At 37.6% G+C, this 25,818-nt stretch overlaps 3 protein-coding genes and 3 pseudogenes across 6 annotated transcripts; 2 read left to right on the top strand and 4 right to left on the bottom strand.

The window, feature by feature from the left end:
- Nucleotides 1–1,727: 1,727 nt before the first annotated feature.
- On the bottom strand, nt 1,728–2,301 carry LOC306909080 (transcription factor HES-5-like; annotated as a pseudogene). The gene is made up of 2 exons: nt 2,254–2,301; nt 1,728–2,142 (listed from the first exon to the last, which is right to left on the bottom strand). The product of its transcript is annotated as a transcription factor HES-5-like (transcript).
- Nucleotides 2,302–7,018: 4,717 nt separating this feature from the next.
- Nucleotides 7,019–7,648, bottom strand: LOC306909651 (transcription factor HES-5-like). The gene is made up of 2 exons (XM_079483607.1): nt 7,586–7,648; nt 7,019–7,474 (listed from the first exon to the last, which is right to left on the bottom strand). Exons 1-2 carry the CDS (start codon nt 7,631–7,633, stop codon nt 7,052–7,054), a joined length of 471 nt encoding a protein of 156 aa, XP_079339733.1. The 5' UTR covers nt 7,634–7,648; the 3' UTR covers nt 7,019–7,051.
- Nucleotides 7,649–9,573: 1,925 nt separating this feature from the next.
- Nucleotides 9,574–10,950, top strand: LOC306909083 (transcription factor HES-5-like; annotated as a pseudogene). Its single transcript has 2 exons — nt 9,574–9,621; nt 9,733–10,950. The product of its transcript is annotated as a transcription factor HES-5-like (transcript).
- Nucleotides 10,951–14,715: 3,765 nt separating this feature from the next.
- On the top strand, nt 14,716–15,603 carry LOC306909778 (transcription factor HES-5-like; annotated as a pseudogene). Its single transcript has 2 exons — nt 14,716–14,738; nt 14,948–15,603. The product of its transcript is annotated as a transcription factor HES-5-like (transcript).
- Nucleotides 15,604–16,236: 633 nt separating this feature from the next.
- On the bottom strand, nt 16,237–22,754 carry abhd6a (abhydrolase domain containing 6, acylglycerol lipase a). The gene is made up of 10 exons (XM_079482776.1): nt 22,642–22,754; nt 22,393–22,540; nt 21,773–21,892; nt 20,623–20,779; nt 20,045–20,158; nt 19,000–19,132; nt 18,160–18,317; nt 18,029–18,083; nt 17,849–17,949; nt 16,237–17,734 (listed from the first exon to the last, which is right to left on the bottom strand). The coding sequence occupies exons 3-10, from the start codon at nt 21,889–21,891 to the stop codon at nt 17,555–17,557; spliced, it is 1,017 nt and encodes a 338-aa protein (XP_079338902.1). The 5' UTR covers nt 21,892; nt 22,393–22,540; nt 22,642–22,754; the 3' UTR covers nt 16,237–17,554.
- Nucleotides 22,755–23,991: 1,237 nt separating this feature from the next.
- On the bottom strand, nt 23,992–25,421 carry LOC306909206 (protein SPMIP1). Its single transcript, XM_079482698.1, has 2 exons — nt 24,997–25,421; nt 23,992–24,442 (listed from the first exon to the last, which is right to left on the bottom strand). The coding sequence occupies exons 1-2, from the start codon at nt 25,406–25,408 to the stop codon at nt 24,324–24,326; spliced, it is 531 nt and encodes a 176-aa protein (XP_079338824.1). The 5' UTR covers nt 25,409–25,421; the 3' UTR covers nt 23,992–24,323.
- Between the last annotated feature and the right edge of the window lie 397 nt (nt 25,422–25,818).

The raw sequence follows: 25,818 nt of genomic DNA, 5'->3' as shown, positions 1-25,818 counted from the left end.
TGTAAATAAGCACACAGTTGTCAAGTTGTCATGAGTGGTGTTTATCTGTTCACTAGATGACAAGCGTTCAACAGTCTCCCAGGGGAAGTTTTATTATAGGATCAAACGTTCATTAGCATGTGAATAGGCACATGTCTATTGTTCAGTGTGGGAAAGTCCGGGTACCCAGAATCACAGCTTAGTGCCATTAGCATCCCAAAAGCCCTCAGTTAAACCCAATATTTGGGAGTTAGGGAACTTTAAGCAAAAGTCCCTGTTCTCACAACCAGGGTTAAAAAGAAAAAAACAAAAACACAAAATATATATTTTTTTTAAATCACGAGACCCCTGCAGATTTAATAACAGCGAAATGTCAATCAAATTCTTAATGTATTTGAGGAATAAACTTCAAGGCAAATTAGAATACTTCATTACATTTTTAATTCTATTTCCATCAAAAGATGAGAAGTATTAACCAAATATACCAAACTAATCATGCTAAGTAGATAGAAAATGTAAGCTACTTCATTATTTAATTTAATGTATACTAAAAGCACACTCGAATAGCTTAAAAATGACACAACATTTAATGGACAAAATGTTCAATGCTCTCTCTTTTTTTCAAGTCACTTTGGTTAAAAACATTTGCTAAATAAATACTATAAACGTAAAAATGTAGCTGACCGATATATGATAAAACAAATATCAGAATCATAAAGACACTTTTATAGACTAAAATTAACATTTCATGGTTGCACATTCCTTTAGAAAGACGTTTAGGGAACCTTTCCACAGTTTGACCAATTATAAAAACTAAATTAAGAGAAAGAGACTATTAAATGAAAGTAAGTAAACACGTTGCATGCATTTCCCTCCATTTCCTCTCCCCAGTTTCCCCATTTTCTAAATCTGCTTGTGCAAATGACTTCTAAAGACTTCTGCTAAATGACAAAAGTTGATGAAAGAAGTACCAACTGATTTTCTTTTGATTGTTTTATTTCGCCACAGACTGATTGAAATACATTCAATGGCCTTCAAAGAAAAAAACGTCAAAATGAGTACCTTCACAGAAGGAAACAAAGTTTCACATTTACAGTGAAAGGGTTTTCATGTTGCCCAAGGAAGGTGTCTTTATAAAAGACAGTTCAATAATTCACAGTACAGAAGTATATACACAAGTATGCACATAGTACAAAGTAGAATGTAAAGTATGACTTCAAGAACATTGAAGCAAGAGCTTTAAAATCTCTAGGAATTGAGATATTAAACAATATCATTTGCAATTTTTCTTTAGACCAAAAGGAAAAATCTGCATATGCAGGGCTTACACCTTCTCAAAAAATATTTAGTTTCATCAGAGGCCATAGAAACCAGTGAAAATGTGAAACATTTTCGAGACACAGCTTTTCTTTTGGCCGGATCTGTGTTCATTAATATTGGACATTTGGTGCTGCTTTTCTTCTATGGCGCAATATTTCTCAAGAAACATAAATACAACAACCCCAAATGGGTTTTTACTTTTTTGTATACATTGACAAAACTTAATCATAGATCTTGTTCTAAATGTAGTATACAATACCAACTCTGCTTAGCTGAATAATATGTCAGAACAAATATCTGGCATGACAGCTTTACAGATTTATGACCTATATGGTCAATTAAGAACAACGTTTGAAGTGTTCAAAATAGAAACAAATGTCCAATTGTCTAATGTAGACTTTCAATGTGATGTTGGTAGTTTGGTGTGTCTACCAGGGCCTCCAGATGGCGCTCTTGTTGACATTCATCTCTTTGTTGGAGGTGTTGTGGTGTGTGGAGCTCAGCTGAGGCAGGACAGTTTCTCTCCTGATCTGTTCAGATGGTGTCTGCAGGTTCTGGAAGTGCTTCAGCAGTCTTCTCTGGCTCTGTGTCTTCTGTATGTCGTGTTTGGACAGAAAGTGCACAATGTCATGGACACACCTGGAGAAGCCTTGATTGACAGCATGCGTACTGGAGTCCAGAACAGACTGCTGGTGTGTCAGGAAGCTGACTGTCATCTCCAGTATATCTGCTTTCTCCAGCTTGGAATCAGACTGCTGCTTGAGGAACTCTGGATCCAGAAGAGCCTTGAGCTGCTCGATGCTTCTGTTGATACGATCTCTTCTCCACGATTGGCTTTCTCAGCTGAAAACAGAAATGTAAAGACGTTAAGCGACTTTGTCTTAGGAAACAAGTAAAAACAGAACAGGTGAGAGGTGCTAAAGTCATGTTGATGTAAGCAGGTGCTGAATGTACCTTGTTGTTGAGATGGAGATGGTCGTCTGAGATGATTGTAGGGGTCATGTCTGTATCTCTGTGCTGTAGATCTCTGTGTAGACTGAGTCTGGTTTGGACGGCCTGCAGCTCCTCTATTTATACTCACAAATCTCCATATGAATGTGTGGAGCTTGAGCTCGCTGGACTTTCTCACACTTTCTAGCCAATGGAAGAGCTGGAACAGACAATGAGGAACGCTCAATGATCCTCTATCGGGACACAAAGCTGGTGTGTCAGGGCAGCAGGTGGAGGGGTGACTGGAGCTGATGGAGAGACTCACTGTGTGAATGTGGGAAAGTGGCGACCCTGTAAAGAGATCCGATCTGCTGCCTGATGTTCACATCAATGTCACTCAAACAGCACACGTTACTCAACACTACACACGTGTGGAAGAGACGCTCATTTCAGACAAACATCACATCCATGAAAATGTTTATAATATTGTGTTTTACACTTGTGCCATCTCTTATTTATAGATGGATTTCATTCACATCGTGTCCTTCATACCTGTTCATAAAAACTTTTATATTCATTGACAGAAAACAATATGCAAATTTTCATACAGTGTTCAGTTTTATAAAATGTTTTTTTAGGGAAAATGTACATATGAGTTTATTTGTATCTAAAGCTTTAGAGTCGTGTTCTGGAATTCAGAGATCTTTGTCATTGTCTTGGACTCCAGATGTGTGTGTGTGTGTGTGTGTGTGTGTGTGTTGGTCAGTGTGAGTAAAGATCTCCTGTGAGGTTCCCACACTGACTCTCTGTCTTCACATCAATGAAACACAAAAGCATCCAGAGTCCTGAATGGAGCATTAGTGACGGCTGAAGACTCTCCGCTCTTACTGACGTCACCGACCATCTGGAGGGAAACGTCCTCATGATGACCATAAACTGATAAGCGCAACTTTCTAAACACAACATTTCTAAACACTTAAACCAGCATATAAAAACATTGCTTTTTAATGCTGGAAATATTTTAAATAAATCATATACAATCTAATCCAATCATAACAACCTACAATATATATCATTGGAAAGGTCTAAAACTCTAGAATACAATATATTTACTGATAATACCAATTTAACATTAAAGCGCAATTTCGTATTACCACACGTAAAAAACGCAATAAATAAGATCACATGTTTAGTGCATGAATATGAATATCTATGGTTAAGTGCCTAGGTAGCGTCTGCGTATATTCAACACAAAATATTCAATTGTGAATATTGGAAATTTACATGTCAAATCTAAAACATAAATGTCTCATTCATTTTTGGAAAAGGCCAAGACAGGAAGTAGAATTTACTTTTTTCTCTGTCCTTTTATGAAAGCAAATAAAACGGCCACAAAACCAGACTCACATACGTGTCAATGATAAACTGCCTCCAGATGGCGCTTTAAGATTAGTTCTTCCGATGCAGGATCAGTCTAATTCCATCATATGTTGTCATTCTTTACATGGAAGACATGACTGATGCATTTAATACGTTTTTCACAGTTAGCCAATGGAAGAGCTAAAACTGACCACAGTGAATCTGGTTTCTAACGTATATATAAAGTAGTTCATGTCACACACACTGTTGCCCTCCCAAACATCTTCACGCATTAAATCCCTCGTGCAGAAGTGTGTCTGTTCTCACAGGACTAAACACTGGTGTGGACAAACACTGAGGGTTGGAGAGAATTGATGGGAGACACAGAGACACACGCTTTCCCACACTTCTGTATTTACTACGGTGAATCACTTACACAATAGAAGTGTGTCCCTGTGACAGAACTGAACACAAAACATCACAGCAGTTCCCACAACTCAAAACCATCTGCACACACTTTACACTTTCACATTTTCTACTGTCATGCTCAGATAATTTTTTTACAATTGTAATATACATATATATATATATATATACTTTATATAAAGGACAGACAACATCAGATTTTGTGCTGAAAATCTAAAATTGTAATACAAAAAATATTCACAATTTCTTGTTTATTTATCTTTGATGTTTGTGATTTGGATCATCCAACAGATCTCACTTACACTCATATTCAGCTTTGAACCTCTTGTGGGAACCTGCCTTTTCTTGAGTCCCCACATTCATACGGATGAATATAAGTGACCTTACTGGCAGATGGCGACGTGTGAAGAACATCCCATCTATTCACTGAACACAGAAACAATCCACAGACTTTTGTTCACAGTTCTGAGGCTTCTGATTGGCTGAGATGCGAGAGATGTTGGTCTGTGAGTATAAATGGAGATCCTCACTTCTAAAGAGACAAGAGCTTCACACCGAAGACACAAAGCTGAGCTTGAACTTCAACACTTGAAACAACAGGAATCAACATCAGTCATGGCAACATACATGAACATTTCTTTCCAGAGCGACATCAAACATCAAAACGTTCAACACGCGAGGTGAACAAACACCATTATTTGACACAATTATTAGTGTCATCTAAAGTGTTTCTCTGTGTATTTGTATTGAACCGCATCTAAAAGTGATTTTGTTCTTGTTTCAGATGTGTTCTGACGTGCTTGGAAAGAAAGTGTGGAAACAGTTTGGAGAAAGTCAAGTGTGCTCTGGGAGAGTATCTTCAGAACGGCATCAGTTCAGATATTTTGGAGAGGGCCGTGTCTTTCATCACCTTGAAAAGAGTTTTACTTTCTCATGACGGCTACTCCAATTATTCCCGTGACATTCTGCGTCTGTTTCCTGATCACACAGAGGATGTAGCGGCGTTGTGTTCTGAAGAATAAACATTACGTCACCATCATGATGATGTCATCAACTACATCATCATCATCCACACAAGCTGCATCGAGAAAAGTTGAACACTAAAATACTGTTTATATGGAGTTTATACTGTAAATACTAGTGACTTGTACATTGGGATGCAGATTTTAAGTGAAAATGTTTGTATTTTTACACTCAGATGTTTTATTACAGTAATAACTGTTCCTCGGTTTTGTTTGCATTATATGCATTATTATTGGCAGTTACACTGCATATTTTTTATATTTTTTGTGTTTTATAAATACGTGAATATCTTTAAGCTGCTGTGAGTTGAGTGGCATTACACTTTAAACCAAAACTTCTTTTAATGGAAGAGTTGATTTATGTTAAGTGTTGTGATTTATAAACCACACAAAGTGACGATTCTGTCCAAAATAAAGAAAGTAAACGACACATTTCTTGTCCAGTCAATAATTCTAATGAAAGTTACTTCATCAGCAGGAAAGTTGAGATTATTGGTTTGCACAATGTAGAATAGTGTAGAATAAACAAATATACATTTAGCAAATGTTATTATTATACATTATACAGAGAGTTCAAAGAGAAAACAGTAAATGGGAAGAGATGTGCAGTAGACAGTGCAAATGTAACAGAAATAAAGAAAAAAGGTGCAGAATATAAATAGTGTGAATGGGAGTTTTATAACAGCTACACCAGTATCTGAATGAGGAGTGAGTGTGTAGCCCTGGTGTCCACACCTTAAAGCTTGATTCTTCATTGAAGTTCAGTTCTGAGATGGCACAAGGGTGTTCAAGACTGTTCAAGGAGATGCGTGTCTTGAGGGATATGTAGCGTCTTACAGAAGGCAACAGAGTAAAGAGGTTGCCAGGGTGGGACGAGTGTTTATTACTATTAATGTGAACAACATTGACTTGTGTTTGGTCAAGTTGGAGAAGATCATCTGAGAGAATGTCATTACATACAACAGGTTTGTGTTATTGGTGGTTTCTATTCTTTGTTCAGCTCTTTTATAAAACAATCTAACGTTATTCTTATGAAGCTCATATTATCAGTTCATGAATCCTCATTTATGTTCATCTTTTTTATATTGTGTTCTCTGTACAAACCTCATTTTCTTCTTTAGGTCGAATAGGAAATTGAAAAACAGTGTAAGTTGGAAGTAGAAACACAAATCACATGAATAATGACAGATGAGGTGAAAAGATGTTCATTTGATTGTTTTATTGCAGCAGAAATACATTCACTGAACTGCTTTAGTCTTCCAAAACATTCAATAACCTTCACAGAAGGAAACAACTGATCACACGATCAATTCACATCAACTAAAGTTCCTGGTGAAAATATAAACCTTCACAGAAGGCACAATGACAGCTGTATACAGTTAAAGACTGTTGATAACCAACAATAATAAACCCTCAAAAAAAGAGTCGATTTGCATCATGTCTATTATAGAGCAAAGAGAAAATCTTCACATATGAAATATAAAGTCTGACTGCTGATAATCTCAGCCATTATTAAATTTCACACCCAATGTGGGCCATTTCATATAAACTATACAGAATTCATAACCATGACAGTAATATCAATACATTCACATTTCAATGTGATATAAAGTATCTGTAAGATAAATAATGTCAGAGGAGATAAAACACCTCAAGTCTGGAGCTCGTGACATAAACCAAGCAGAATTCATACAGCAAGAGTCTTGCCATTACTTTACATTCAATTAAATTTGTTATAAACAATTGTAAATATGTTTGTCTGTAAACAAACTTTTTCTTTAGTGAATGTGTCTTTCACATGATGTGAAAATATGTCATTCAGTTCAAGTTTATTCCCATCAGGACTTCTTTAGTCTCTTCATAGAAGACAGATCCTCAGCGTACTATTACAGTACAAATATCTTCTCCAAACTGGATCCGATGATCAAACTTTTCTCACAAAGAGAAATTCAAAACTGAAATTGTTCGTGTTGTCTAATGTAGACTTTCAATGTGATGTTGGTAGTTTGGTGTGTCTACCAGGGCCTCCAGATGGCGCTCTTGTTGACATTCATCTCTTTGTTGGAGGTGTTGTGGTGTGTGGAGCTCAGCTGAGGCAGGACACTTTCTCTCCTGATCTGTTCAGATGGTGTCTGCAGGTTCTGGAAGTGCTTCAGCAGTCTTCTCTGGCTCTGTGTCTTCTGTATGTCGTGTTTGGACAGAAAGTGCACAATGTCATGGACACACCTGGAGAAGCCTTGATTGACAGCATGCGTACTGGAGTCCAGAACAGACTGCTGGTGTGTCAGGAAGCTGACTGTCATCTCCAGTATATCTGCTTTCTCCAGCTTGGAATCAGACTGGTGTTTGAGGAACTCTGGATCCAGAAGAGCCTTGAGCTGCTCGATGCTTCTGTTGATACGATCCCTGCGCATCTTCTCCACGATTGGCTTTCTCAGCTGAAAACAGAAATGTAAAGACGTTAAGTGACTTTGTCTTAGGAAACAAGTAAAAACAGAACAGGTGAGAGGTGCTAAAGTCATGTTGATGTAAGCAGGTGCTGAATGTACCTTGTTGTTGAGATGGAGATGGTCGTCTGAGATGATTGTAGGGGTCATGTCTGTATCTCTGTGCTGTAGATCTCTGTGTAGAGTGAGTCTGGTTTGGACGGCCTGCAGCTCCTCTATTTATACTCTCAAATCTCCATATGAATGTGTGGAGCTTGAGCTCGCTGGACTTTCTCACACTTTCTAGCCAATGGAAGAGCCGGAACAGACAATGAGGAACGCTCAATGATCCTCTATCGGGACACAAAGCTGGTGTGTCAGGGCAGCAGGTGGAGGGGTGACTGGAGCTGATGGAGAGACTCACTGTGTGAATGTGGGAAAGTGGCGACCCTGTAAAGAGATCCGATCTGCTGCCTGATGTTCACATCAATGTCACTCAAACAGCACACGTTACTCAACACTACACACGTGTGGAAGAGACGCTCATTTCAGACAAACATCACATCCATGAAAATGTTTATAATATTGTGTTTTACACTTGTGCCATCTCTTATTTATAGATGGATTTCATTCACATCGTGTCCTTCATACCTGTTCATAAAAACTTTTATATTCATTGACAGAAAACAATATGCAAATTTTCATACAGTGTTCAGTTTTATAAAATGTTTTTTTAGGGAAAATGTAGAGATGAGTTTATTTGTATCTAAAGCTTTAGAGTCGTGTTCTGGAATTCAGAGATCTTTGTCATTGTCTTGGACTCCAGATGTGTGTGCGTGTGTGTGTGTGTGTGTGTGCGTGTGTGTGTTGGTCAGTGTGAGTAAAGATCTCCTGTGAGGTTCCCACACTGACTCTCTGTCTTCACATCAATGAAACACAAAAGCATCCAGAGTCCTGAATGGAGCATTAGTGATGGCTGAAGACTCTCCGCTCTTACTGACGTCACCGACCATCTGGAGGGAAACGTCCTCATGATGACCAACACGTCATGACTTCATGCACAAGTCACATTTGATTCTAAACAATATATTATGTTCATAACTTTCTCATTTAGAAATTCACAGCTTTTAACCGAGCATATTATTGATATCGACAAAGTTACACACTATATCTGAATGTCTTCTAATGCATTTAACAAAACTTTAATATAATGTGTGAAAAAGACATGTAAATGGAATAATGATAAAGATTTGTTTCTTAATTGTATAAAATTTCAATAATTTCGATAAATGAAAAGAAACAATTGTTAATATTGAAATGTTGTTCATGGGAAGAAGTAGATCAGTTTTGTCAAGTCTCTTGTGTGTTTGCGTGTTATATATTGAGGTTGTTTGGGGTGCTTAAGATGCTAATGACACTAGAAGTGTGATCCTGTTCTCCAGAGTTTTCCCACACGCAACAATAGAAGTGTGTCTATTCATATGATAATGACAAATACCCTGTGGACTTTTACAATTCATTAAGTTTTTGTTTAGAAATATTTCCCATGACATAGATTATTTAAAAAATTTAAACATACCATGTATTAATATAAACAATAAAAAATATTAGGTAAATGCACAATAAGGTAAATGTGTGTAAAATTAAAGAAATATGCACCCTTGAAGCAACTTTAGGCACCATTGAATTATTAACATTAATTTATATGATTCATTTATTTCACCCAAAGCTGTATGAAAAACAACATTTTATTTTCACAAAAATAGGGCCTTTTCGTAGATTGCGATTTATACACACATTCACATGAACAGATGATGTGTTTAGTCCTGTGAGAACAGACACACTTCCATTGATTTAATGTGATGAATACAGAAGTGTGTGAAGCTGTTTGTCTCTGCGACTCCAGCAGGACTCGCACAAATCACTTCATCTGCTAAAGCAGATTCCTCATTGTCTGTTCCGGCTCTACCATTGGCTAGAAAGTGTGAGAAAGTCCAGCGAGCTCAAGCTCCACACATTCATATGGAGATTTGAGAGTATAAATAGAGGAGCTGCAGGCCGTCCAAACCAGACTCACTCTACACAGAGATCTACAGCACAGAGATACAGACATGACCCCTACAATCATCTCAGACGACCATCTCCATCTCAACAACAAGGTACATTCAGCACCTGCTTACATCAACATGACTTTAGCACCTCTCACCTGTTCTGTTTTTACTTGTTTCCTAAGACAAAGTCGCTTAACGTCTTTACATTTCTGTTTTCAGCTGAGAAAGCCAATCGTGGAGAAGAGATCGTATCAACAGAAGCATCGAGCAGCTCAAGGCTCTTCTGGATCGAGAGTTCCTCAAGCAGCAGTCTGATTCCAAGCTGGAGAAAGCAGATATACTGGAGATGACAGTCAGCTTCCTGACACACCAGCAGTCTGTTCTGGACTCCAGTACGCATGCTGTCAATCAAGGCTTCTCCAGGTGTGTCCATGACATTGTGAACTTTCTGTCCAAACACGACATACAGAAGACACAGAGCCAGAGAAGACTGCTGAAGCACTTCCAGAACCTGCAGACACCATCTGAACAGATCAGGAGAGAAAGTGTCCTGCCTCAGCTGAGCTCCACACACCACAACACCTCCAACAAAGAGATGAATGTCAACAAGAGCGCCATCTGGAGGCCCTGGTAGACACACCAAACTACCAACATCACATTGAAAGTCTACATTAGACAACACGAACAATTTCAGTTTTGAATTTCTCTTTGTGAGAAAAGTTTGATCATCGGATCCAGTTTGGAGAAGATATTTGTACTGTAATAGTACGCTGAGGATCTGTCTTCTATGAAGAGACTAAAGAAGTCCTGATGGGAATAAACTTGAACTGAATGACATATTTTCACATCATGTGAAAGACACATTCACTAAAGAAAAAGTTTGTTTACAGACAAACAGATTTACAATTGTTTATAACAAATTTAATTGAATGTAAAGTAATGGCAAGAATCTTGCTGTATGAATTCTGCTTGGTTTATGTCACGAGCTCCAGACTTGAGGTGTTTTATCTCCTCTGACATTATTTATCTTACAGATACTTTATATCACATTGAAATGTGAATGTATTGATATTACTGTCATGGTTATGAATTCTGTGTAGTTTATATGAAATGGCCCACATTGGGTGTGAAATTTAATAATGGCTGAGATTATCAGCAGTCAGACTTTATATTTCATATGTGAAGATTTTCTCTTTGCTCTATAATAGACATGATGCAAATCGACTCTTTTTTTGAGGGTTTATTATTGTTGGTTATCAACAGTCTTTAACTGTATACAGCTGTCATTGTGCCTTCTGTGAAGGTTTATATTTTCACCAGGAACTTTAGTTGATGTGAATTGATCGTGTGATCAGTTGTTTCCTTCTGTGAAGGTTATTGAATGTTTTGGAAGACTAAAGCAGTTCAGTGAATGTATTTCTGCTGCAATAAAACAATCAAATGAAAATCTTTTCACCTCATCTGTCATTATTCATGTGATTTGTGTTTCTACTTCCAACTTACACTGTTTTTCAATTTCCTATTCGACCTAAAGAAGAAAATGAGGTTTGTACAGAGAACACAATATAAAAAAGATGAACATAAACGAGGATTCATGAACTGATAATATGAGCTTCATAAGAATAACGTTAGATTGTTTTATAAAAGAGCTGAACAAAGAATAGAAACCACCAATAACACAAACCTGTTGTATGTAATGACATTCTCTCAGATGATCTTCTCCAACTTGACCAAACACAAGTCAATGTTGTTCACATTAATAGTAATAAACACTCGTCCCACCCTGGCAACCTCTTTACTCTGTTGCCCTCTGTAAGACGCTACATATCCCTCAAGACACGCATCTCCTTGAACAGTCTTGAACACCCTTGTGCCATCTCAGAACTGAACTTCAATGAAGAATCAAGCTTTAAGGTGTGGACACCAGGGCTACACACTCACTCCTCATTCAGATACTGGTGTAGCTGTTATAAAACTCCCATTCACACTATTTATATTCTGCACCTTTTGTATTTATTTCTGTTACATTTGCACTGTCTACTGCACATCTCTTCCCCTTTACTGTTTTCTCTTTGAACTCTCTGTATAATGTATAATAATAACATTTGCTAAATGTATATTTGTTTATTCTACACTATTCTACATTGTGCAAACCAATAATCTCAACTTTCCTGCTGATGAAGTAACTTTCATTAGAATTATTGACTGGACAAGAAATGTGTCGTTTACTTTCTTTATTTTGGACAGAATCGTCACTTTGTGTGGTTTATAAATCACAACACTTAACATAAATCAACTCTTCCATTAAAAGAAGTTTTGGTTTAAAATGTAATGCCACTCAACTCACAGCAGCTTAAAGATATTCACGTATTTATAAAACACGTACCAATAATAATGCATATAATGCAAACAAAACCGAGGAACAGTTATTACTGTAATAAAACATCTGAGTGTAAAAATACAAACATTTTCACTTAAAATCTGCATCCCAATGTACAAGTCACTAGTATTTACAGTATAAACTCCATATAAACAGCATTTTAGTGTTCAACTTTTCTCGATACAGCTTGTGTGGATGATGATGATGTAGTTGATGACATCATCATGATGGTGACGTAATGTTTATTCTTCAGAACACAACGCCGCTACATCCTCTGTGTGATCAGGAAACAGACGCAGAATGTCACGGGAATAATTGGAGTAGCCGTCATGAGAAAGTAAAACTCTTTTCAAGGTGATGAAAGACACGGCCCTCTCCAAAATATCTGAACTGATGCCGTTCTGAAGATACTCTCCCAGAGCACACTTGACTTTCTCCAAACTGTTTCCACACTTTCTTTCCAAGCACGTCAGAACACATCTGAAACAAGAACAAAATCACTTTTAGATGCGGTTCAATACAAATACAAAGAGAAACACTTTAGATGACACTAATAATTGTGTCAAATAATGGTGTTTGTTCACCTCGCGTGTTGAACGTTTTGATGTTTGATGTCGCTCTGGAAAGAAATGTTCATGTATGTTGCCATGACTGATGTTGATTCCTGTTGTTTCAAGTGTTGAAGTTCAAGCTCAGCTTTGTGTCTTCGGTGTGAAGCTCTCGTCTCTTTAGAAGTGAGGATCTCCATTTATACTCACAGACCAACATCTCTCGCATCTCAGCCAATCAGAAGCCTCAGAACTGTGAACAAAAGTCTGTGGATTGTTTCTGTGTTCAGTGAATAGATGGGATGTTCTTCACACGTCGCCATCTGCCAGTAAGGTCACTTATATTCATCTGTATGAATGTGGGGACTCAAGAAAATGCAGGTTCCCACAAGATGTTCAAAGCTGAATATGAGTGTAAGTGAGATCTGTTGGATGATCCAAATCACAAACATCAAAGATAAATAAACAAGAAATTGTGAATATTTTTTGTATTACAATTTTAGATTTTCAGCACAAAATCTGATGTTGTCTGTCCTTTATATAAAGTATATATATATATATATATTACAATTGTAAAAAAATTATCTGAGCATGACAGTAGAAAATGTGAAAGTGTAAAGTGTGTGCAGATGGTTTTGAGTTGTGGGAACTGCTGTGATGTTTTGTGTTCAGTTCTGTCACAGGGACACACTTCTATTGTGTAAGTGATTCACCGTAGTAAATACAGAAGTGTGGGAAAGCGTGTGTCTCTGTGTCTCCCATCAATTCTCTCCAACCCTCAGTGTTTGTCCACACGTCCGTGCGTGCGTGTGCGTAATAGTTTGAATGAACTTTAATACCTTAAACTGAAGTTATTTTTTTCTGAATTATTGTCGAGAATATTTATATTGTCCATGCACGTAAATAAACCTAATTAGGGCATAGTTTATTTACGGATTTCAATTTGTTTCTTTTATTTCTTAAAATGTCCAGTTTTAGGAGAGAGATTATTTTTTGAAGAACACACGTTTAACATTTAATACATTTGCTGTAGATTTAAAGCACAGCTGATGGAGTGTTTAGTCCTGTGAGAACAGACACACTTCTGTTGTGCGCGAGGGATTTAATGTGATGAATACAGAAGTGCGTGAAGATGTTTGTCTCTTTGACTCCAGCAGAAGGATCAGTGTGTCTGACATGAACCACTTCATAAATCTGTTAGAAACAGATGTGTGTTTGCGAGGAATTTATTCAGTTCCAGTTTGAGAAAGATATTTGTATTGTTATTGTGCATACGATGATTCAATCTTCTTCTGTACAATGTCACAAAACTGTTACTTTGTAAATGACACTGATTTCAAATGTTGTTGACAAACCGTTCTGTTTTATACACTCCAACCAATGTTGAAAACGGCCCAGAAGTGTCATTGAAACATTCCATTGATCATAAAATGAAGCAGTTTTATTACATCCACTTTATGATATATTTAAACGTTTTCATTAATGGGTGGAGATACATTTTTGTGACTAAATACATGTTTTGGTTTCATGCACTGTGGTCAATAAAAAAATCTGCTCTGTTAATACTTTGTGTCTTGGAGAATCTTAAAAATAAAATCTGATCACTTCTACAATTTTGTCTTTTCCTGAAAGTTCAGGACCTCTCTTCCTTTCAAGATCAGACACACAGACCTAACCTTCAAAAGCAAAACTTCTATAATTGCTAAAATATCTGCAAAAATCTCTTACATGAAGAAGATAATGTGATGATCTCTAAATTCTTCAGTTTAAGTAAAAATCAATGTGTTCTTGAAGACATGACAGTGAATCATCTTCTGTCGGATCTTGTTGGAGCTGCTCATCTAAAGCTTCATTATCATATGAATAGACACACTTCTATTGTTGCGTGTGGGAAAACTCTGCAGAACAGGATCACACTTCTAGTGTCATAAGCATCTTAAACACCCCAAACAACCTCAATATATATCACGCAAACACACAAGAGACTTGACACACTTATGGAAATTTACACACATGAGCTTGACAAAACTGATCTACTTCTTCCCATGAAGAACATTTCAATATTAACATTTGTTTCTCTTCACGCATAAAAATGGAAAATGTATGCTTGGAATTAAGTAAGCTTTAGCATTAAGGCAAATAATTTGTCTACATGTTTTCTTAACATTTTACATAAATATTTGTTTGTATTAAAAGTTCAGTTTGGAATATAATATTCAGTATAAATTCTGAATTAAAATATGCTGGGCATGAAGTCATGACGTGTTGGTCATCATGAGGACGTTTCCCTCCAGATGGTCGGTGACGTCAGTAAGAGCGGAGAGTCTTCAGCCATCACTAATGCTCCATTCAGGACTCTGGATGCTTTTGTGTTTCATTGATGTGAAGACAGAGAGTCAGTGTGGGAACCTCACAGGAGATCTTTACTCACACTGACCAACACACACACACACACACACACATCTGGAGTCCAAGACAATGAAGATAAAAACCTTTGAATTGGCAGCCCCACATTCTTGTTCCGGCTCTTCCATTGGCTAGAAAGTGTGAGAAAGTCCAGCGAGCTCAAGCTCCACACATTCATATGGAGATTTGAGAGTATAAATAGAGGAGCTGCAGGCCGTGCAAACCAGACTCACTCTACACAGAGATCTACAGCACAGAGATACAGACATGACCCCTACAATCATCTCAGACGACCATCTCCATTTCAACGACAAGACACTTGACGTCTTTTCTGTTTTCAGCTGAGAAAGCCAATCATGGAGAAGAGATCGTATCAACAGAAGCATCGAGCAGCTCAAGGCTCTTCTGGATCCAGAGTTCCTCAAGCAGCAGTCTGATTCCAAGCTGGAGAAAGCAGATATACTGGAGATGACAGTCAGCTTCCTGACACACCAGCAGTCTGTTCTGGACTCCAGTACGCATGCTGTCAATCAAGGCTTCTCCAGGTGTGTCCATGACATTGTGCACTTTCTGTCCAAACACGACATACAGAAGACACAGAGCCAGAGAAGACTGCTGAAGCACTTCCAGAACCTGCAGACACCATCTGAACAGATCAGGAGAGAAAGTGTCCTGCCTCAGCTGAGCTCCACACACCACAACACCTCCAACAAAGAGATGAATGTCAACAAGAGCGCCATCTGGAGGCCCTGGTAGACACACCAAACTACCAACATCACATTGAAAGTCTACATTAGACAACACGAACAATTTCAGTTTTGTATTTCTCTTTGTGAGAAAAGTTTGATCATCGGATCCAGTTTGGAGAAGATATTTGTACTGTAATAGTAAGCTGAGGATCTGTCTTCTATGAAGACTCAATATTCAAAGAACATTACAATAGTATTCTAAACATTTTGCCACAAAATGATAATTTTTTGCATTTTTTGTTAAATGCTTTTAGTAGTTTATCTTTGTCCTTAAGAAACACTATGAAAGTCATGGACATCTGATTAATAATTAATTTTTATTAAACTGTTTTGATTAACCTTTAATCAGATTAATTAGCTTTAATGAAGGCAGATATTAATTGTAACCATTTCCATTAAGGAAAGTACATTGTTTCCATTTTTTAAATGAAATATTTTGTCTACATCGATTTCCACTTTGAGGAATCTCGAAGAATAACTGTTTTCATGTGGTAAAATCTATATATATACTGTGAAGTATAAAGTTTCTGACTTCTAAGAAGACTCAATGATTTCAGATGTTGTATTCTGAATATACTTTTAAGCTTATGTTGATGACTGAGACGTTTGTGTTTCAGTCGAAAGATCAACATTGAAAATTGTATTCCCCCTCTGTGAGGGATTGTTTTTATGATTTATTGAAAAAGCGATACATTGTTATCATGATATTTCAATGTCCGTAACGCGATGCAAATATAACTTTATAATCTTTTATAAAGATGCAAGTTCATCATATGAACCACGTTCTGTTTTAAGATCCTGTGTGATTTGAATTGTACTTCAAACGTCATGTTGTGATACATTATCACTGAATGAAATAAATCGAAATAACTTTTCACAGAGTGTCGTGTGTTTTAAGGCTGTGGAAACAGACACACATTGTTTATTTATATAATCGAAATGTTCTCAATGATTTTGTTTTAGTCACCAGTTTATTTGTCAACTAGTCACATAAATAATTTAAAACATGTTAACTTCCCAAATATATATTTAACACTTGTTCAAGAGTTTTTGTGTACAGACTATTATTGAACATGATTCACACATAATACAAATTTTAAAAGTGATCCTTGTTCTTTAAGACAAAGTCATGTGATGAGACACCAAAACTATTGTTTTGGTGTCACAAAGTGAAAGGTCACTGTATTCTGGGCATCACGTTTAAAAGAAAAGTTCAACCGAATATAAAAGTGACATGACTCCAGCTGGTTAATGAATTTTCTCTGAAGCAAAACAATAAGCTTGTGAGAGAAAACCATTGATATTTTGAGCTTACTTAGTGAAACTGAAATCAAAACAAATGTTGCACGAAATAGGGCGGCACGTCAAACTTTAAATCATTGGTTTCTGTGTCTCTAGTGCTGAAATATTATACGGTATGACATTGTGTCACATTTGTAGTTTTGGGTAAACTATTCCTTCAAACGTTTGATTCTTTTCTTATGATATTTATTTGTATTTTTTATAGGGCCTATGATGCCCAAAAGTGCTGTCTATGTAGGTTGCTAACTATGACCGACACCCAGCGAATCTTTATTAAACAGAGAAAATGAGAAATGCCTCTAATAAACACAAATGTTTGTGTGTTTCTATTTATAGTTCCCATAATTACTGTCCGCAGTAGCACTGAACAGTAACTGCATGGCTTCTGAAGTGCTTGTCAACTGAACGCCCAGAGCATTCGCTAAAAAAATAACTTTGATTATTTACAAGTCTGGAAAATGACATATTGGTATGTTTAAGACGCTTTTATCTGAAACCACTTTCAGTGTGTAAACTGTATTCCGGGTCACTCACAGATTAAATGTCAAGGTTCAAGGTTAAAAAGGCTCAGAGCAGCACAACAACCTCTAACAACCTACGGTGAACAGCACAGAGCTTAAACTTGAATTCAACCCGACATTACATTAAGTCCAGTTTTAGGAATGTTTCTTTGTGCTGTTGCCTGCGTTCTGTTGAGCGATGATGAAGTCCATGATGAGCTGGGCGGATTTTCTCGGTCGTTCCATCACTACTGAGTGACCACAGTTATCTAGGAGATGAACTTGACAACCGGGGACGGCCTCGGCGAGAACAGAAGCCCCAGACACATCCAGCACCTGCAGTACAACAAACAAATGCTGTCAAAGCATAAACGTAAAGAAAATCATTTTATTTCTGTGACAGACTAGTCAAACCCGTCCACGAATGTCACTAAATTCGTTGGGTTGTACCTGGTCATTTTCCCCCCAAATAACCTGAAGAGGAACTGTGATGAGATGCATGTTCTCGTGTAAAGAATGTCTCGATTTCTCTCCAACAAGCTCCATGAAACCTGTAGGAACAATTGAACAAATTATTCGCGTCTACAAACATAGGTCTAATATTTTTGAACATATCATTCAAGTACGCACACTCTCGGTAGAAGTCGTTGTTTGGAATGCGGACCTCAACAAGTCCCTGAAGAATCTAAACAAAAACGGAGATGGATGCGGATACATTGTGTTTGGTTCAGAAAGTGTGAGAAAATGAAACGTATATGTACCTGTCGGGGAATCTTGAAACGCACGTAGGAGCACAATTTCAGCATCTCTTCCATTTCTTCAGGTGTGGAGGGGATGAGTGGAATCCCGTCAGCATCTTGAGTCTTCTCCAGTTCCCTTAAATGTTGAAGAAACTTACTCTCGGTGGGATACTGAAGACCTGGAAAATCACAAATGTGTCACATCGAGCTGCTACAATGAGCACTGCTAAGGACTACAAATAAAGCACTTTTACATTTATCTTGCGGACACTAGAGTTAGAAAAACACAAACAGAAAGTATGCTACTGTGGCTTTCTCCAGGATACTTTCAACTGCACAGAGATACAAGAGCTAATGAAATGTCTTGACATAAAATGTATATTTACTTTGGACTTAAGTTTTTATTACATTTGATGACTTATATAGGCTTTGAAACACCCTGACTGAATGATGACTGTGGTGTTAAAGACACACATAGAGATGTTGAGAGCATCACGACAAGGTAAACACACACAAGTTAGATTTTTATCCTTGTAAAGACTTTCCATTGACATATTCCAAAATGGTGATATTTTTCCCCTAAACCCGACACTTACAGAAAACACACACACAGTCCATACACTTAAAGTCGGCATGAAACGCAAGTATCGATTGAAATGACTTCTGAGGTGAGAAAATAATGTAGGGAGGGACTTGATGTCATCCACCGAAAACTGATTGGACCGTTCAAATGTAAACGATTTCAACACAAATATTGTTTAGTTTAGTAAAATGTAGTTTTTCTGGCGGGCACTGTAGGCTTAACTATTGTTGTGGGAACATATAACTGACATCTGACGCAAACACACAGACGGCGTTCACCTGCTGGACAGATGAGAGTGACGCCGCACAGATCAGACGGGTGTTGCGCAGCATAAACTCCGGCCACGTTTCCACCCATTGACGTGCCGATAAGATGGAAAGGTTTTCTGTTCAGCCTGATGCTCTTCACAAACTAAACAAAACATAAAACATACAGAAGCAGCTGTAAATAAATGGCTGTTAATGAACTGTTTTAGGAAGCATCACATAAAAACAAAATAAAACGCTGTTCAAGATAAATATGACACGAGGCATGTGATAAAAGAAAGCCATGGTAAGCTCTGGCTGGCAATCCTAAAAATCTGAATTCATTCATTCAATGAGCATTTATGATATTGTAACTGTAAAATGTATATTTACCATCAGAAATGTCTCACTGTCTGTGACTGTGTTGTATCTTCCTTATTCTTTAGTTTAATCATGACAATTGTGGCATCAGAACTAATTTTAAGGATAGAAACCTCCATAAGAGACTATACAGCACAAAGTGGCCAACAGTAAAAGAGACAGCAAACGCTGCACTACACACAAACATGTGGATTGTTTTTCATCTGCAGAAGCAGCAACTGCCAACCGGCCGTCACAAACAGAGGCTGTCTGTTCATTTTAAAGAGTCTCATAACCTCTTAAACGTCATGGTCGCAAGTAATAATCAAGTTCATCAGTGTAAATCACAGCTTACATGAACCGCCTTTAATTATAGACGGATGAAAGGCATCATTTCAAGCTCTGAAGCTGAGAAAACATTCCTGTGGGCTCACAGAAGAGGATCTATTTTAAGAACAAGTCAGCATTGTTTAAAGAAAACTGATTAGCTCGGAGAAAATCAACACATAAGGGCTTTTCACTCGTCTCAATATATTTCAGATCTCTACGTGCCCAACAACACCAGTGTGTCATCAAGAAAAACACATCGGTCTGAACATCTTGTGAGATTTACAAAACTAGGTCAGTGGCCTCAATAATGCGGATCTGTGGTGCTTTTTAAAATATTGCTGTTTGAGAAGCTCACTATATGTTCAGTTCATTACCTGATAAATCTCACCTGGTTTATGCGTCTGACTTGACCCTCTATGGAATAATCCTGGGCACTGGTCCGGCTGGTACCTTCATGACCTGGCATGTCGACACAGACCAGGTGCACATTTTTGGGCAGAAACTGCAAAATCAAAACAATAGACATGTGATATTTTTCTCTCACACTTCAAAATAGCATGGATCACTTTTCGTTTCAAGAATGTATATTAGCCTTTTTCTAATTTACAACACTGCATGTGTGTGATACATTTATCAGGACTAAACATGCAAGGCTAGAAAATATGATGATATAACCCATTACCGTGACAAAAATGGCACGACAATGAATAGCGATATGAAACAATAACACCTACGCAAACATTTTTCATTATGACATGATTATCGTGTTCTTGTTATTATTATTATTAATGTTAATGTATAGATTAATCTACAGCCAGGTCATATAAAGATAGAAATAGTCCACATGGTTTGATGGGGATTTTATGAAACGGTTCGTTTTTTTGAGCATTCGAATCCTGACATTCAGCAGAAATAACAAAGTAGAAACTTAAAGTATGAATCATCTGTTAAATGGTGGTTTCTCGCCTTGACTACAGACAGCCACGTGTCTTTATGAGCAGAGAAGCCGTGTAACATAAGAACAGACAGCCGTGCACCCGGACTTCCTCTGTGAGAATAACAGAAGCGATATCCTTCGTATTCCGCGTAATCCACCTGCAGCCTCAGACGCCTGCGCCAATACCTGTTCAATAAAAACACACGACACGTGAAACACACCGTATTTCAAGCTGCTGAGCGAACGTTTTCATCTACAAAAAGCAAAAGGAAATGAAAAACGTATGAAAAAGTAACACGACTGCTTGGCGACACCTTTTCTGTTCGTGTTTAAATATGCTTAAATGCTTTGCTTTGAAAGTCAAAGGGGAGGTTGTGAATGAGTCAAAGAACAGTTCAAAGGTTCATTGATAGTCCTGGAGCGGAGTGACATTACATCAGGTTGTCCAGTTGTGAGTGAAATGATGGTTCTGTTGGCGGAGTTTGACTCAAAACATTAGACCAATATACGCAAAAAGAAAGGACTGCATGTTCCGGACAGACCAATTTAGCTTGTTAAATGCATAGAAAGAGAATGCATTATTTAAAGCAAATGCTTTACTAGGCAAATATGAAATATTTAACAGATGCAGTAAACTTGTATTGTGACATGTCACCCTTCACCCAGTCACCCTTCACATGAGGAAAAACTGACCCGTATCTGCCTCCATCGCTGATAAGACCAGACCGATTATACAAACCTGGTAACATTACTGCTTGCATAAGATATTCGTCGTAATCAAAAATACTCCTTTGATCCAAAAGTATCATGTAGTAACATAAATAAAAAACACTACAACTGCACAGCATCTTAAAAAATGTACAGCAAAGCTCTGGCAACGCCCACAATAGCACCCTCATTTCTGGCCCCAAAAAAATGACACGTCGACTTTATCTTGCAGTTTAGAGTCTGTGTCTGGTTCAACTGAATCTGATTCTACGGATAAGACTTGTGAAATTATACCATAGTGCGAGATTTTGTGAGATTCTGATCAACAGCAGAACCGAGTGTTAAAATGCTGAAATGTTTCCCTGGAGATCATCCTCAGATCCTCCGCGTGCACGGTCTGTACAAATAAGATCTAATGAACGAAGTACATTAGTTGAAGTATCTAGGGAGAGGATCTTTATGGGCACTCACCAGTGGTAGACTTTAATAAGCGCTGCAGGCCACAGATAGAAAGAGGCTATAAATGCCAGGATGGGTATCGCCAGCGTCCCTCCGGCAATAACAAACATATACGCTGTGTCCAAATCCATCCTGTGAATGAATACAGGAAGCAGAATTATAATTACAGGAGGGTGAAATGAATGGTTTGTGTGAAGCATTTTTTACATGAATACCTGATCCATCAATACATCAGTAGATGAAGATTTGATAAAACACAGGAATTTAGAAACACATTGTGCGAGAGAAAAACTAAGTAAAATAATCTAAGAAATGCAATGATTTACTATTATAAAAGTAAAAAACAGCAAACATCACTACTCACAGATAAGCAATATAAAAACAAATCCATATTATATAGTAAACTATAGACTGCATGACAAGACGGCGGTAAATAATAAATCATAAAACACATTCAACTCTAATGTACTTGTTACATTGAATCTCTTTAAATAGTTGTAATGTTACATTGAAACGGATGAGACGCGGCAGCATTTATCATTTGATCGGAGATGTTCGTTACATTTAAAGCGAGAAACATTCATTTAATGGCAAGATTATATAATAATAATGTGTTTTATTAAGGATCATACCTTAGAATGAGCGCAGAGACTTCAGGGATGAGCTGGACATGAACGTCGATCAGTCAACAGTCATGTCGCTCTTTGATTATGCCGAGCTCAAGGTGAAATGAGCGTGCACGCTGCTGCGCGTTCACGGCGTTCAAAACAGGGAAGTGCGCTGGAATTAAAGGAGAAAACATTCAGGAAATATTGTTGTGGCGACAAATATTGTTTTGGACATCTTGTCAGGTGCACAGGGGAAATGGGAATGAAACTGACATGCGAGGCTAAATGGAGTTTCGCATCAAGGGGGCGCCAGAGAGGTTTAAAACGACTGCAGTCGAAAAATACGGCCGAAATGAGAACGGATTCAAAAATAAAAGCCAATTTCCGGATAACCTCATTTCGGTAGTTCTGTTAAAACTAGTGCTCGAATTGAAGGGGGGCGGGGGGGGGACCGGGACCCCCCATTACGCATTCATAGACTTGGGGGGTCCCTCTGATATTTTTATTTGAGTAAAAATTATGATATTGACAAATGTGATTCAATTCGTGCAATGGATTTGGTACATTTTGTGAATTAATTGTTTACAATAATTTATATTAAGTTTGTTTATGGGCTAGTTGTCATGTCACTTTAAATTTGAAACGCCAAATAACCATTAAATGTCATTTCTGTTCACCAAGCCTGTATTGATTTGATCCAAAACACAGTAAAAGCCTGTTTTTTTAATGTTTTGAATAAATATAGATATGCATATTATGATCAAATATATTGTGTATTTTGTATAAATTGTATATTTTCGACACGGACCCCCACCCCCGCAAAAAAGTCTTATGGTGGGGACTTGATAAGATTAAAGTCGAGCACTGGTTAAAACCAAGCTCCCATTATAAGCGTTCAAATGAATCTATGTATATTTTCCAAATGTGTTTGTGTGATGTTGAGTATCTGATATTCAAACAAATCAAATGAAAGATTACGCAATCTAGTAAGGATGTATTCTTATTGGATAAAAGTAAAGTTAGAGGAAAACTTTTTGATTAACCTATTTGTCATATAGTCGATTTAGCACAGTCATTGAAACTACAGAATAACACAAACGTAACTTCGGAAATTACATCTTCACCACAAAAATCTGAAATATATCACAACTCTGTTATATTTGTTTATCTTCAGTGAGGTCTTTTATTTTGTAGAGTTTGAAGAAATGTTCTCTTGTCATTTTATGACATATCACTTATTGCTTCCTGAATTCTTTGTAAGTCGCTTTGGATAAAAGCGTCTGCTAAATGACGTAACGTCAATGTATCACAAATATATTTTTGTCCTCCAAAAGAACTTCAGACTTTTAAGCAATTGTCTTAAGATCAAGTCATTTGTAAGGTCAAGAGGTCACTCGAGTGATCCTAAACTTTTGGAGATAACAGCTCAAAGTTACATCATTTAGTTTATTTGTCTCGCATGCAAAAAATGGATTGTGGTTTTTGTAAATAAAGTGGAGCAAGCATCTAACCTATGAGAAACTCATTTGATGTGTGTTTTATCCAGTGATTATTTCCCGCTCTGCATTACTGTAATCCAACACATAAACACCATACACCCGTCTACCTCTTAGTACAACTACAAAACAGATAAAGTATTTTTATTTCAAGTAAAGACAAGCACAACGTTTCATTGAAAGGTGCTGAAGATCTTCCTGTGCTCGTAAATAATGAACCAGACATTCAAAGTGTTGGTTTACTGGTTGCTATGAGACAGTAAGGGTTAGTATCCATCTCATTTCTCTCTATTGTTCATTCATGAACTCTTTAACACATGTGAGAGCGTTGTGTTGCATTTGACCTGACAAATAAACATTAGGATTTACTTCATCTAGTGTGTCACAGTATTCTGGGTCTAAAAGTTCACGAGAACATTTCCTTTTCAATGAAAACGGCTCAGGAGTTGATCGAGCGGGTCAGCGGCACTGATCTGTAGCCGAGGGAATATTAAAAATGCCATTCCTGGCGTAGAAGGTGTTCCTTACGATCTCAGATCTTCCGTTGGCTGGCGTCTTACAGGCCATCTCATAGTCACCTGGGAAACCAGAAAGTTTGTTTAATGAGATCCTGACCGCTGGGTAAATGTTTTACTACTTCTTACAGCATGTTTAACATTAACAGTGCTTGGACAAAATATAAGTACTGCATACTTGTATTACGGAACACTTCTTACGTGTAATAAAAAAATGATATCGTAAAAAATTTATATACTACTTGGGACAAACTATTTCTTTTATGAAGTCATAAGTATACTTTGTGACTCAGTAGTACTGAGTACACATCAAGTAACTTTTTATCTGAGAAGTACATGAAAAGTAGACTGAAAGTGTACGTTTCGTTTTAAAATATTCTTGAATAAACGTGTTTAGTAAAGTCACTGTTACGAATGCCAAAACGAGACAAACCCATAATCTTTAGAATTACATTTTCAGTGGATTATCTGTGCTATCAACATCAAATACACCTCATGAAATCATGAAACTTGAAAAGAGGCGCCTTTAGATTTTCAAAAGATCAAACTATTGACTTCAGAGATTTGACATTGAAGACATTACTATAATGTAACCAACTCACTGCTACATTTCTTACCTAACCTCCATCCATAATCCCATGATGACAGTATGGGATGGTCATACTTCTCCTCTGGACCTTGTTTAGTACGTTTCTTCAGGTACAGCTGTCGTCCTTTACCATCATAAGAGAATCCGGCATACAGAGAGGCTTTGGTTTGTGAGCTCACGGGTTTCATCAGAGGGGCTTCGCTCAGGACCCCCCGGGTCACTACAGGGGTCTTGAGTTTCTGCGTCTGGACCACAGGAGGCAGTGTGACTTCACTGACAGATGGAGGGTTGAAAAGCCCGATGGATTTAGACCTGCGAGTGGTGGAGCTGATGGGATATTCCCCACTGTATTTCATCTTCCATGCTAGTCGTGTGTAGGCCTCCTTCAGAATCAATTCGCGGTAGAAATTCTGATCCTGTGTGGTGAGCAGGTTCCTCATGACGGCTCCGTGTGTCTCTAACTGAATGAATAGAGAGACAGAAGAGCCACAGAAACCCAAGAGGAGCATGTCAATCATGACCTGCCCGGAGTGACCAATCAGAGAGCGGATCACTCAACAGGAAAAAGGTCATGTACACTCACTCTCACTCTCTCTCTCTCTCTCTCTCTCTCTCCCAAAACACATACACAGAATAAACACATGCTGTAAAAAGAATCAGTTCAAGCAGATTGAGGTGGAAATAACCAGATGTGTAGATCAGCACAACTATCAACATGACTCATTAACACTTGACAACCAGAAAGTGTCCAAATGTACTTTGGCTTGGTATGATGTTTGGTGAGGCGTGTTGAAACTTTCAGAAGTGTCCTACATTTACATTTACATTTAGTCATTTAGCAGACGCTTTT

The sequence above is a fragment of the Barbatula barbatula genome, assembly GCF_947034865.1.
Source record: "Barbatula barbatula genome assembly, chromosome: 20".
NCBI classification, from domain to species: domain Eukaryota; kingdom Metazoa; phylum Chordata; class Actinopteri; order Cypriniformes; family Nemacheilidae; genus Barbatula; species Barbatula barbatula.
Note: the sequence above shows the minus strand (reverse complement) of the source record. Positions and strands in the feature narration are given on the sequence as shown.